The sequence below is a fragment of the Hylobates moloch genome, unplaced genomic scaffold, assembly GCF_009828535.3.
Source record: "Hylobates moloch isolate HMO894 unplaced genomic scaffold, HMol_V3 SCAFFOLD_27, whole genome shotgun sequence".
Lineage (NCBI taxonomy): Eukaryota > Metazoa > Chordata > Mammalia > Primates > Hylobatidae > Hylobates > Hylobates moloch.
The window spans coordinates 4840317-4853730 of NW_026652302.1; the positions used below are offsets into that span (position 1 = coordinate 4840317).

Here is a 13414-nt window from a genome sequence, read left to right on the forward strand (position 1 = left end):
AAAGTGCTGGGATTACAAGCGTGAGCCACCGCGCCCGGCCCCCCTATTTTCAAAACAGGATTTGAGACACTCTATTTAATTCAATTACTAGTCCCATTGTTTACTGTGTGTCTATGTGTGTGTGTGTGTGTGTGTGTGTGTGTATGTGTGTGTGTGTGTATAGTATATATATATATACACAAACATATATAGTGTATATACCATAATATATTCACACTCTCCTCAGATTAATCTGAGATTAATCTGATGCCCTGATAGTTCAAAATGATGTCCAAGCATCTAATAACATTGTAAATTTTATGGTCTCTCTCTCCCCCTCCTCATCTGTTTTTTGCAAGAAGTTGGTTAATTTAAAAATTCAAAAAGAAATAATTTAATGCAACATTTCTAAATCTTTTCAAATTAGAATCTTTAACTCATGAACCCCAATCTCAACACTGACACAAATGTAGCATCTTTGACATTCCTGTAATTCTTCAATTTCTTAATAATCAATAATGCATCAGTAAGCACTATGTACATCATCTTAGTTAATGATATTTATATGATAATACATTTTTAAACCATTATACGACAAAATGCTACACTCTTTCTCTTGGTGGTGGAATTAAAAGTAGTTTGAACAATTTTCTTTGGATTTACTGATTTATCTAATTTTTACAAAGTTTATGTATTATTGCATAAAACAAATAATAGATGTTTTAAAAAGAATGCTGTCTCTAGTCAAGATTAAGTAAAACGATAAAATTAGGCTCATCTCAATTATAAAATGTGTAGCTTAATCAATGAAATGAAGACTGTATGATATTTAGTATTTACTTTCATGATTCAACTCTGTGGTAAAAGAACAAACACAGCATTGCTTTCCACAGAGAAGACTGAAAGCAAAATGAGGGCACTGCAATAATGCCTCATGAGTTCCTTCCACACCTTGACAACAGAAAACCAGCAAAATGTGCTCCAGTCACTTCAACAATTAGTGAGTACAGATCTCTCAGCCGTTCTCTTTAAGAATTCTGGGTGGTCAGCACAAGTTGCTAAGAACTGAAAAAGATTCCATTTAGAAGCTTGCTTGGAGGGAGGGAGAGAAGAAGAGGAAGAGAGAGAGACAAGAGAAACAGATGGTGCCGGTCATCACAGAGTATGCCACATTAACTACAGAGCGAAGATTTACAGTGTTTACTGTAAATGTGCAGAGAACACTCTGAATCAGTAAATGTGCACCTACCTTCAGAACTATAAAATACTGTAAAACACATGCCAAACCAAGTAATATCTTTCAGGGAATCACAAGTCATACAGACATGTAACAGAATGTTTACCTTGATTTTGGTAAGTTACTGGTATAGTAATGATAAAATCTGGGATGATAAGAAACCACTGTGGGGCTCAGATACCTGGCGGCCAGAGGCAGGGGCCGCTAGCGTACTCCACGGACAATCAGGTGAGGTCTGGAGGCTGAATAAGCTCTGACTCCAAATTAGCAAGTTAAAAAAAAAAAAAAAAATGGTCTAAGGACATGAATAGACAATTCTCAAAAGAAGATATACAAATGGGTAACAAGAATATGCAAAAATGCTCAACATCACTAATGATCAGGGAAATGCAAATCAAAACCACAATGCGATACCACTTCACTCCTGCATGAATGGCTGTAATCAAAAAATCAAAAAACAATAGATGGTGGCAAGGATGCAGTGAAAAGGGAACGCTGCTGGAAATGTAAACTAGTACAACCACTATGGAATACAGTGTGGAGATTCCTTAAAGAACTAAAAGTAGAACTACCACTTGATCCAGCAATCCCATTACTGGGTATCTACCCAGAGGAAAAGAAGCCATTATACAAAAGATGCTTGTACATGCATGTTTATAGCAGCACAATTCGCAATTGCAAAAACATGGAAACAGCCCAAATGCCCATCAGAGGTAGGCATTTGGAAAAGGAGCCATTATACCAAAAAGATGCTTGCACATGCATGTTTATAGCAGCACAATTTGCAATTGCAAAAATATGGAACCAGCCCAAATGCCCATCGATCAATGAGTGAATAAAGAAATTGTGGTGTGTATACACACACACACACACACACACACATATACACACCATGGAATACTATTCAGCCATCAAAAAGGAATGAAATAATGGTATCTGCAGCAACCTGGATGAAACTGGAGACCATTATTCTAAGTGAAGTAAGTCAGGACTGGGCAACCAAACATCGTATGTTTTGACTCATAAGTGGGAGCTAAGCTGTGAGGATCCAAAGGTATAAGAATGACACAATGGACTTTGGGGACTGGGGATTTGGGGGGTGGGTGGGAGTGGGGGTGAGGGATAAAATTTTACAAATTGGGTACAGTGTATACTGCTCGGGTGATGGGTGCATCAAAATCTCACCAAATCACCACTAAAGAACTTACTCATGTAACCAAACACCACCTGCTCCCCCCAAAACCTATGGAAATAAAACAAATAACATAAATAAATAAATAAAAAGCTCTGACTCCTTATGCATACTAGGTAAGGTCTGTAGGCAAACTCAGGAAACAATACAGGTTATTCCATGTATACACAACTGGCAATACAGTAGAAATGTTTGAAGAACGCAGTCCTTCAAAAGATAGGCTTCCGTGAGACTAGGGTGAGGCACTGGTAATAGCACTGATTACGATAGTGTAAAGGTAAATAAAATCAAAGTCCCTTTGTTCAATATATATAAAGGAGAGGCAGCTACACTGCTCCTTCCCTTCCCTTAGGGTGTCTCCTTAAAACAAAATAGACCCAATTTTTTTGGTCAGGAAATAGATAAATCCAGTCTCCAGTTTTCCAAGCTAAGTTAAACACAGGAGTTGCTGAGAAGGTGGACAAGAGACCATCACAACAAGGCACATCTAGTTGTCTCTCACCGAGACACGTGTTCATTGTTCTTTCTCCCACTTTACTAAATATTTGTGTGAAATTCTGTCCAGACTTTGACGTCTTTAGCCAACTGCCTGCATGCACTTAACCAAACATGCACACTTAGTTGTAAATTGTTTTCTCTGTATTCCATGTTGGTATCCAGGGGTACCAGTGTTGGCAGGATTTTTTATTTCTCCAACAGATAATAACAAAAATAAATGTCAGCTTCCCCGTAAGTGTGACTCCCCTCATGGCTGGTGGATGGTTACCTGTGGCAATTGCAGCTAAAAGCTTCCCAGGCCAGATACAGCTGGAAATGGGTCCAGTGTCTCCTTGCTGTATGTAATAGGTAGAGACTCTCTCCCCTCAACCACTACCTCTCAGCAATCCCCTCTTGATACCTTACTTCCCACCCTGGCATAAGTGCATCCTTCCCTGAACCATCAGAGCCTATCTCTGAAGCTAGAGATGGTGGGGCCACAAGAGGCTGAATGGAAAAGCACAAGGAAGGTGGTCCTGCTCACTCCTTCCTAGGTGAAGGGTGAAAAGTCATTTCCTCCCAGTTGATCAATTTCTACAACTGATTGTCAATTACAAAGACTACCAAATTTGCTTCACAATTATAAATACCAATAGGCTGAATCAAAACTGTTATTAAGTACTCATCAAAGCATATCATATTAAAAAATACTTGACAGTTTTAATTTTAGTCACTTGTTTTTAGTTTAAACCAAGGTGAAGTTCATTTTGCAAATATAATTTTGAGACAAAATCAAATTTTAAAAAATCAAATTGAATGAAAACAAAACAAACAGCAACAACAACAAAGCTTACATAAGCATAGCCAAAGTATATCTGGAAGCTGGTGTTTAAGAATATGGAGTACATTTTATTATTTTCTTTTTAGAGGTATTAGTGAATAGACACAAATTCACATTTGTTTTTAAGGAACCACTTGAATGTGTATGGCTCCTAAAACAATCAGTTGAGTTGCCATATGCATGCTCATGAAATAAACCAATGGCAGACCCAATGTGTAACTCTTCAAGCTCAAGCCTCTACTATAGATGATATTTATCTTCACACAGGAAGCCTGTCAGCCTCTTTACAGTACTAAAGAGAAGATTGAACATCTAGAGGTGGAAAAGGGTTTGGGCTCCTTTTATTGCACCTCCTGTAAAATCTCCCTCCACATCTTTTCCCACCCCTACTTTAGTGATTATTAACTTCCAACATGAGAAAAGTAGAAAAACAATATCTAAAAGCAATGTCTCACTGTCTCCTAAAGGAAAACATCTTAATAGCTCCCCATATTGGAATCCATATAAAATGCTTCATGGCTTTCCTCTCTTACGTTCTGTCAATTTGAATTTCAAGTTTGGAATTGTAACTTAGATGAAAACTTGGCTCATCTGTGTCTTAGCAAAGAGAAAAGCAGGGATTTGCACAAACTCAAGTTCAGCATTTTTAAGTTTGCATATTTTCTACCTAACCTTTATTTGTGAAGCCTCTTTAGAGAACCATCTCACCAAATGGATAAAAGAACTTCTGCAATTTGTATGTTTTCAGCTCTGCCAGATGAGCAGCTCTGAAAGTCAGCCAAAGAAAATGCAGGCTCAAAGTCAGAGCAAATTTCCCAAAGCAAAGCAATGAGGCCTTTGCTGCCTCCCTTGGGAGACCGGCCGACTAACAAGCCAGAGGCTCTGAAATTTAGAAGCGGCAAAACACTCAAGTCGTACACACCATACAATGGAAGAACGCGGGCTTAATGAGCCAATGATTTTTCCCTTTTCTGTTTATGTGTGGCATGGATCCACAGATCAGGACTATCACAAATTTGAGGTACCTGATAGGGTTTTTATTTTGCATTCCTAAGTAATTATCATCTCCTATACACTTCTCAGCAATGCCTCAATATTTCTTCACGATATAAGGAAGGTAATAATGATCAATTGTGTCTTATGGCTATAGAAATGTAGACCAGGTGACCTGAAAAAATTGACTAATAATTTGCCTGAGGTCATAAATAAATGAGCAGGATATCCAGAAATGTGTGTAATTTCCTAATTTTTAGCTTTTTTTAGATAATCACTTTTTCTGAGCTCTTCATAACTTTTAAAAATCCAAGAGCCATAATTTACTCTACACTATGACTTCTCAGGATCCTTGAATTCCAAAGCACTGTATACTCTATGATATGTTCACAAGGATTTGCGGCAAAAAGAATACATATTTTGAGTGAGCACTGTCTTGGTTACTATATATTCATATACAGTTACAAATTAAAGGATGGTTTTAGACCGATATTTTTCTCAAGTTCTTTACCAAATCCCTTATCAAGAAAAGAATTGTGCTGGCTTTAAGTTTTAAGTCTTATTTTTCTTCACAGTGAATTTAGTAGTTAGATCCTATGTGAAGAATTGTATTGGGTAAATAAAACAATAATATGCATTAAGTCCAAGTGGTTAACAATCACTGCAGCATAACTCCAAGAAGTCAGGTAAATGGGGAAAGTTTGGATAGCTGGATTTGTTTATTTTTGTGAATAATGCAGCAAAAGCCCTGATGCGTTGTATTCATATCCAGGACATAGCACAATTCATGCCATGTTGCACTCAGTCCTAAACTCTACTCCTGTCTCTTTCCAATGCAACCATCCCCAAGTGGCTTATGAACATATAGAATTAGGCATATTCAATGTATGTCTATGTCATTGTCATTCATTTATTAAGCCTACAAATACTTTACTGGATACCTACTAAATGCCAAAAGATATGCCAATGAGCAAATAGACAGTCCCTGCACCCACAGAGTTTATGTCTAACCTAGGAAAAAAGACTGGCGACTATTTAAATTACAGTATGGTAAGTGCTTCAAATCATAACACTTTGAGAGTATACAGCTTATCTACCCTAGTCTGGGAGCTCAGTAAAGAGATCCTTGCGGAAGCAACATTTAAGCTCAGACAAGAAGGAAGGGGTAGAAGCTGGCCAGGAAGAGATAGAGAAAGGACTGTGTGCAAAGGCCAGGGAGGGCCCACCGGGATGGTAAGCACAGGCCGTGTGACTGCAGCATAATGAGGGAGCGACAGGAAAGTAAAATAAAATTAGGAGTAAATTGGGAGGCAGCTATTTAGAGCTTTAATAACCAAGTAAGACCAAAACATCACACTATATACCAAAAATTATACAATTTCAATTTTTTATTTTGTTTTTTTAAAAAAGGACAATGGGCACCCAATGAAAAAGCTTACAGAAGAGGAAAAGGTATTCAGGTTTACCCTTTAGAAACACCATAGATACTCTCTTGAAAATGGAAGGGGAGGCAGGGCACAGTGGCTCACGCCTGTAATCCCAGCACTTTGGGAGGTCGAGGCAGGCAGATCACTTGAGGTCAGGAGTTCGAGACCAGCCTGGCCAACACGGCGAAACCCCGTCTCTACTAAAAATACAAAAATTAGCCAGGCATGGTGACATGTGCCCATAATCCCAGCTATTAGGGAGGCTGAGGCAGGAGAATCGCTGCAACCTGGGAGGCAGAGGCTGCAGTGAGCCAAGATTGCACCACTGCACTCCAGACTGGGCGACAGAGCTAGACTGTCTCTCAAAAAAAAAAAAAAAGAAAAGAAAAAAAAAAAAAAAGGAAAGGGAGATGGAGAAGGTGGAGCATGGAATGGAAGAACAAAATCACAGTGGTCCATGTATTCAAGGATAATTTCCAAACGAGGTAAAGTCATGACTCTCAAACCAATGTGATAATAATGTGTGTCAAAGACTTTATTTAACTCATTAATTAATGAGGGGCCCAGTAAGGTGTTACAACCAGTTCAGGGGAAAATTTTAAAAAAACACATGTTTTACACAAGAAAAATGAAAACTGAAATAGATTTGCAATAGATGCAAAAACTGGTCTATCCAAGGAGTAATAATTAACTGCTTTCCAAATAATTTTCATTTTTATGGATAAGAACCATTTGCATACCTATTTTCCACAACTTACCTAGTTGTAAAGTAGCTCAAAAATAATTTTTAAAGGCAGAGATAATTCAGATGCCTGAGCTAACAGGACACCCACTAGTTTTTTTGCCCATTGTAAAGTCTCTCACCATTTTTTCTAACACCAATAACAATGACTTGGAAAAGAGATGTGTCACTCTACATAGAGTAAGTGGACAATTTTGAATATACATAGGTATTGGAATTAACAAGACTCGATGTTTGATTGAGACTTTTGATGGGGTGCAGGCCACAAAGGAAATATCCAGACAAACGTCTGTTTTAAAACAAATTCCTAAATATCAGAAGGTGCCATCAGTGTCTGGATTTCTCAGCACAGCGGCCCTGTTGCTCTCTTTAGGAACGCACACTGTAGGGAAGTAGTGGACCCATTGAAAAACTACATTGTAAAACCCACCACAATGTACCAAAGGACATGGATTTTTAAACAATGGAAAAAAAAAATTCATTCCCTTCAACGGGATTTTTTTTTTCTTGTTCTAGCCTCTGCACTACCCAGTAATACCAGGCATGAACACAGTCTTTCCCCAGCTCAGCAAGGGTTAAGCCACATGGGAGTCTACGGAAATCTCCCAGTCTAGAAATGTGTTACTCCCTCTTTCACTATCCTCAACTGGAAGCAATCCAACTTACGGTCTTAAGACAGCCAGAGGAAAGAAAAAATAATGTGGATGTTTAGTGTCACTGCCATGAGCCTCCCATCTCCAAATTTCATAATTTCTCAGATAAATTCCTTCTAGGTTTTATTTCTTGCTAGATGAAAATAAAAGTTTTCAGAGTCATCCCACTTTTGGAAGTTTTTCTCCAAACACCATCTCCAAACACTAACACAGAAGCTGAGCTTAGAAACTACCATCTCCAAAAACTAACACAGAACCTTTTAGCTAAAACTAACTATAACTTTTACTAAAAATGATAAAAATTACCAAGTCTTTTCTAGTATCTTGGTAAGAAATACAAACATTCCAGGGCAAACAATTTACATGGGACTTAAAGCCCCATTTAATTGCAAAATAATAGACATTATAAATGCACAAATTTAAATATCAAGTTCATTTAATAAACTAGTCTGGTACTACCAGATTTTTTTTTATTTGAGGTATTTTTAAAGGTGTCAATGACCCACCATAAATATTGAGAAATTTCTTTTCAATTATTCTTTCTCAGTTGTCATCTCTCTTCCTCTACAAACCCTTTCCATGTCCTATTTTACTACCTATTTCTCTCCATTTTCAGAAATAGGTAAATAGTAACTTACCCAGTTTCAAAAGCTCTCTAAACTTACGTCTACCAAGTTTAATGCTTTCAAAACAATCTTCAAAATTAGTTCTAAGGCAATTCTTCCCCAAAGACTAAATTAAGCTGCTAAAAACTGCTTCACTTGTTCTATCTAAACAATTACCGTGTTATCCTCGTGAATAACCAGGAAGAATAATCTTACTTATATGAGCAATCATGAGACCACTGGAACAAAACACCTCATATCCAGACTCCCAGTTGCTAAAACTACATTCTCTGGAAAATGGTCACATGCAGATGAATAGTTCAAAAGTTTTTATTCATGTCAAGCCCAAGATGCACATATGTTACCTGTGTCTCTGGAATAAAACAAATTAAAATTTACCAAAACACACCTGCATGTGCTCTACACATATAACTGCCAATTATGCAAGCACCTTTATGTACTAATTCTCTATATTTTTAACCCTCTGTCAAAGTTAGTTTTCACATTCCTTACATACTCACAGGCAAGATAAAATACACCTCAAGATAAACTTGTAAAGCCCAAAAAGCAGTGAAATCAAATAACCAACTATAAATATTGGGATGTGAAGCATTTTTTAAACTATGCTGCTACTCAAAGTAACCTTAAGATATCCTCATTTTTCCTCAAGAAATACCAATGTTTGTCTCTCTGACCTTTACAACTTTTGAAAAGCAACCAAAAATTTTGAAAAGCAACTCTTCATTAAAATAGCTTTTATACTATTTAAAAGACCACCACAGTGTTTCTCTGAGAAACTTCTGTTTTTCATCTTGCTATAGAAGAGTCCTACACAATCTGTTACCCTGAAAACTCTCCTCCCACCTCAGGCTTAGTGCACAAAATTCCAACACCAATAACTAACAGATAATCATATTAGAACAGATTTGAAAATAGCACTGACAATTCCTCTCTTCAGGGTGCTCTGCCCCTAAGAAAAAATATTGCTCAAAACATTAATTATGTTCTAAATGGTTAGAAATGCTAAGAGCAGATCTTTGGGGTGGGGGGGGAATTAAGGAAGTACACAAGAAAAAAAAAACCACAAGGCAGATAAATATTATTAGCCACATCCACAAGAATAAAAATCCATAAATATTTCTGACAGGGTAGAAAGACTGCCTGAATGATAATATTTGGTTTTAACCAGGCAAAATGAAATCATCTTCCTCTTAACCAAGAGAACACAAAATTTTTCCCAATGATATATTCTTTTCCAAGATGTACCCAGGATTCGCAGAATCGCAAGCAGCTAACTGTTGCCTTAGATATCTGGAGAAGGCCAGGTAAAAGTCAATAGCGTCCCATAAACTATGTGCATGAGAATTTCCATTTAAACATATTTTAGGACAGAATAAAGGAAAAATAAATGTATCTGCATACTCAGAAGACTTCGGCTAGGTGACATTTCCTAGGGAAAATTCACTGCACTTCCAACCAAACTCCTTCAATCAGAATGAGGCATCTGAACCATCGAAGGTTTTGAAAGTCTCAGTTACCTTTGAAAATCGAGCATTTATCCATTTGGTAAAGGTTTTCTTCTGTACGTCATTGTGTTCATCTGTGGAATGGAAAAAGAAAGAGAAGGAAAAAGTATGAGAGTCTGTACCTTTAGTAAAGCACCAAATAAGGTTATCTCTATCCTGGAGGGTTTAAAATAGTCCTATTAGTCGAGCTCCTTGAGCACAATGATGTGCAGCTAATGCAGAATGTGATGACTGCCCGGTTCACTTATGGAGCCCAACACTGCCTACAACAGAGGGAGGCTCGGGCACCTTTCCCAAGGGACCAGGCTGTCTCACCCTAAACCCCGGAGTCCTGCCATCAGTGACCAAATCCAGGTTTATCGGATCAAATCAGGGCCCTACTTTCCAGCTAGTACCCATAGTACTTTCTGCTACATTTTGTGTAAGTAAAATTTCAGCATAATCAAAATGTCAGCATGCTAAAAACAAAAATTAAAGTTATCCAATAAAAACTCAGGAATTTGTGACTTCCTCCCTCTTCATACTGGTCCTACACCCTCTAGAATGACAGTAAAGGTTTATGGTCAACCTTGTAACCCATTTTCCTGCAGTAAGATTGACATGAGGTTTTAATGATCTTGACCTATACAAACTTTTACAGGTAGAAAAATCAGAAGAATTTAAAACCATTATCAACTTTGGTTTTGATTACAAATTCATTTTCTGAGCCATAAAAAAAATGAAAAGTTACTTTAAAAGACTGACCACCCTGAATTTTGAAATACGGGTAGAAGGATTTGGTTACATACAAGGAGGCCGTGTGGCTAACAAAAAGAGAAAAGGACTTTCTCTTTAGAACCAAATAGACAGTGTCCCAGTCCATTTATTGTGTGACCCTGGGTCATTACAACATCGCTTAGCCTCACAGTTCTCATCTGTAAAGTGGGGATAAATAATACCTAGCTTTCAAGAGTATTGTAAAGGTTAGTGAATATACATGAAAAGCACTTGATGAAGAGCTGGTGTTCAGCTCGTTGTTATCATGATTATAGTAAAAGTGTAAGCAAGGTAGATAAATAAATATCCATTGGACCTCTTCAATCATACACTTCCATCACTCCCCGATTTTCTATTAAAGCCAGTAAAAGAGTCATTGCTGGCTTAAAGCCTACAAAAACAGCATTTTGACAATCTCTACCAGTCTTTCAGAAAGCTGTCCAAGGCATATCTGCAACAGTGCAGAAAGGTGTGGCTCCATCCATATGTGTGTCCTGCCTCCTTTGCCACCTTTTATACTGCTGGGCTGCCTCCCACATCAGAGCAGCAAAATAATAATGGAGGAGGCCCAGGTGTGCTTGGCCCTCCAGCGTCAATTCCACATTGAATACAGACCTGCTCACAAACCTCTACTAGGATCATTAGAGGTTTACCTACCACTTCACCCAGTTTGTGGTCTTTGGTCCTTACTCCCTTGTGGAAGGAGAGTTTGTAATTAAAAGGTCATTCCCAGAATAAATATAGCAGCAGCTTCAGGAAAAAAAAATGCACTTTTACAAATCCATAAAGGTAATTGGAGACCGACTCCAAGACACTAAGGGAGCAAGTGGTATAGAAAACAAAACTGCTGTTTAAGAAACTCCTTGATATTAATGGTGCTCAGAGGTGACCTTCCTTTAAGAAAGGACAGCAAAGACAGCAACGATCCCTATTTCAAGCTTTATATTAACTGATCAAGGCCACGTAAGCCATCTATTAACCAAGAGAACTTGCTTACACGATGAATGACCCTTTACCATCTTCATATCAAAGAGGGACACAGTAGAGATTATACTCAGAATAGAAGGCTACCACCACACATCAACCTGAAGAGGGGGATATACCAGCCTCACCAAAATGAATTTAATATTAAAAAATCAGTGTTTAGGGCATCTGGAAAATCCAATTATTTGTCCCACTACCTTAAAAGGGATTTATTTTTATAAATCTTGTTATATGCAGTTTTATTTAATCCCATGAATAAAAAATTATAGAAAGGTCATAAATAAGTATTAAATTATCTTAATTTGATAACATTCACACAACTTAAGAATTTGTGGCCATAAAAATGGAAAAAAATTCTAAGAGAGAAATCTTACTACATTTTACATTTTCTTAACCTATTCCCGGAGCATTTAACTTTCTTATTTCAAAAACATATTAAAATATCTAATACTATGTAGGTTTCTCCCCAGATATAAAGTAGACAAAGAAATGAGCACTATTTACCTTATCAAATGATAATAATCTTTCCATTTTATCACATATGAAATGAAATCAAATTTATGGATTCCCATTCTTATGTTTATAAAAATGAATAAGATAATGTTTCAACAATAGTCTTTATTTTATGGGTCAAGTCAATGTCAGAATATAAGTCTAAGTAACAGATAAATTATTTGTCTGTAAACGATACATTTTCTAACATCCAAATGTTTCAAAAATACTTCAAAGTTTATAAAGACATTTCTGCATTCATTCTCTTGATACAGTTAAAAATGGGGAAAAGGGGGTACATATTTCAAAGACTAGTTTACATTTTCCTTTTTTCAGACAAACATACACATACAAACACACATACATCTTATTTTCTACTAGACAGGAATTCAGTAAAAGAATAAGAATTTGCCTGTGGCTTTTCAATTATGAGATTGAAATGTAACAAATTTCACACACTTACTAACCTCCACATCACAACAATTAAGGTAAACAATCTTGGCCCAGATATCGGGCATGTAAAAATAGCAGACGAGTAACAGGACAACTAAAACTCCATCATGCTATTCTGATCAGCCATTTTGTCTGCCTAGAAATTTATACAGAATTTCCACAGTCTCAAATTATTTCAATCTTCATTATCAAGCCAATTCGTTATTTTAACTTCTCCAAAACAAAAATGTGTAAGAATACAACAAACGTACACATAACTTGATTATAAATATATATCTATAATATTAAGTGAATGAATATAATTTACACTGCATATACGCCTTCTCTAAATGTATTCTTTCAAGCTCCCAAATTCAAACCGTGTTTTCCTTAGTTAGGCCTGGATTTTTGAAAACCATTTTGTTTCTGAAAGCCCTTGCTGGCTTAGCAAATCTTATCCATTAATGACCTTTCTCCATTAGAGGGATGAACACGAGACTGAATTAGAAGAAGAAAAATGTGTTAAATCCCTTAAGGCTGCTTTTCCAAATTCTTCCTCTAAATATTTTGCTCTTCTTAAAATGCTTTTGACATGCTCACACAGATCCAAAGGCTTTCACTGCTGCCTAGCCTGGAATTTTATTTCTGTGACAGGTAAAAGAAGCATAGCAAGACGCATCAACAAAACTGCTTGATAAATCTTCAAGGAAACTGGTTTGAAAATGTTTTCACTTCACCAGCTCCAATGCATATGGAAAATTGTTTTAGCAGAATGTAGCAACATATCTCAATTTAAATCCTAAACTGGAAATGTGGCAGAGAAATTAGGAGTTGTTTCCCCTATGAAAGCACACAAATCACCTCTAAAACTCTACTGTTATCAGAGAGAAAGCATTATCCTCTAGTACACCATTTGAAGCAATTTAAGTGTCCAGTTGGCTGGCGCTAACATAACATGAGTTCCCTAAAGCGCAGCTATTCAGAAAAGAAGCACCTAGAACTTTAGCCAAGAAAGAAATCTCTTACTGGATGATTTTAAACTTGGATTGATTTTATTAAGGCATCTTCCACAAACACA

General features: G+C 36.9%; 1 protein-coding gene across 6 annotated transcripts in view; it reads right to left on the reverse strand.

The window, feature by feature from the left end:
- The window catches only part of LOC116463082 (utrophin), a 565754-nt gene that overhangs the window by 444439 nt on the left and 107901 nt on the right, over positions 1-13414 (reverse strand). For all 6 annotated transcript variants that reach the window (XM_032146039.2, XM_032146038.2, XM_032146037.2 and 3 more), the window contains exon 2: positions 9685-9746. In XM_032146039.2, the coding sequence (XP_032001930.1) occupies positions 9685-9746 (62 nt within the window). The remainder of the gene's footprint in view (positions 1-9684; positions 9747-13414) is intronic.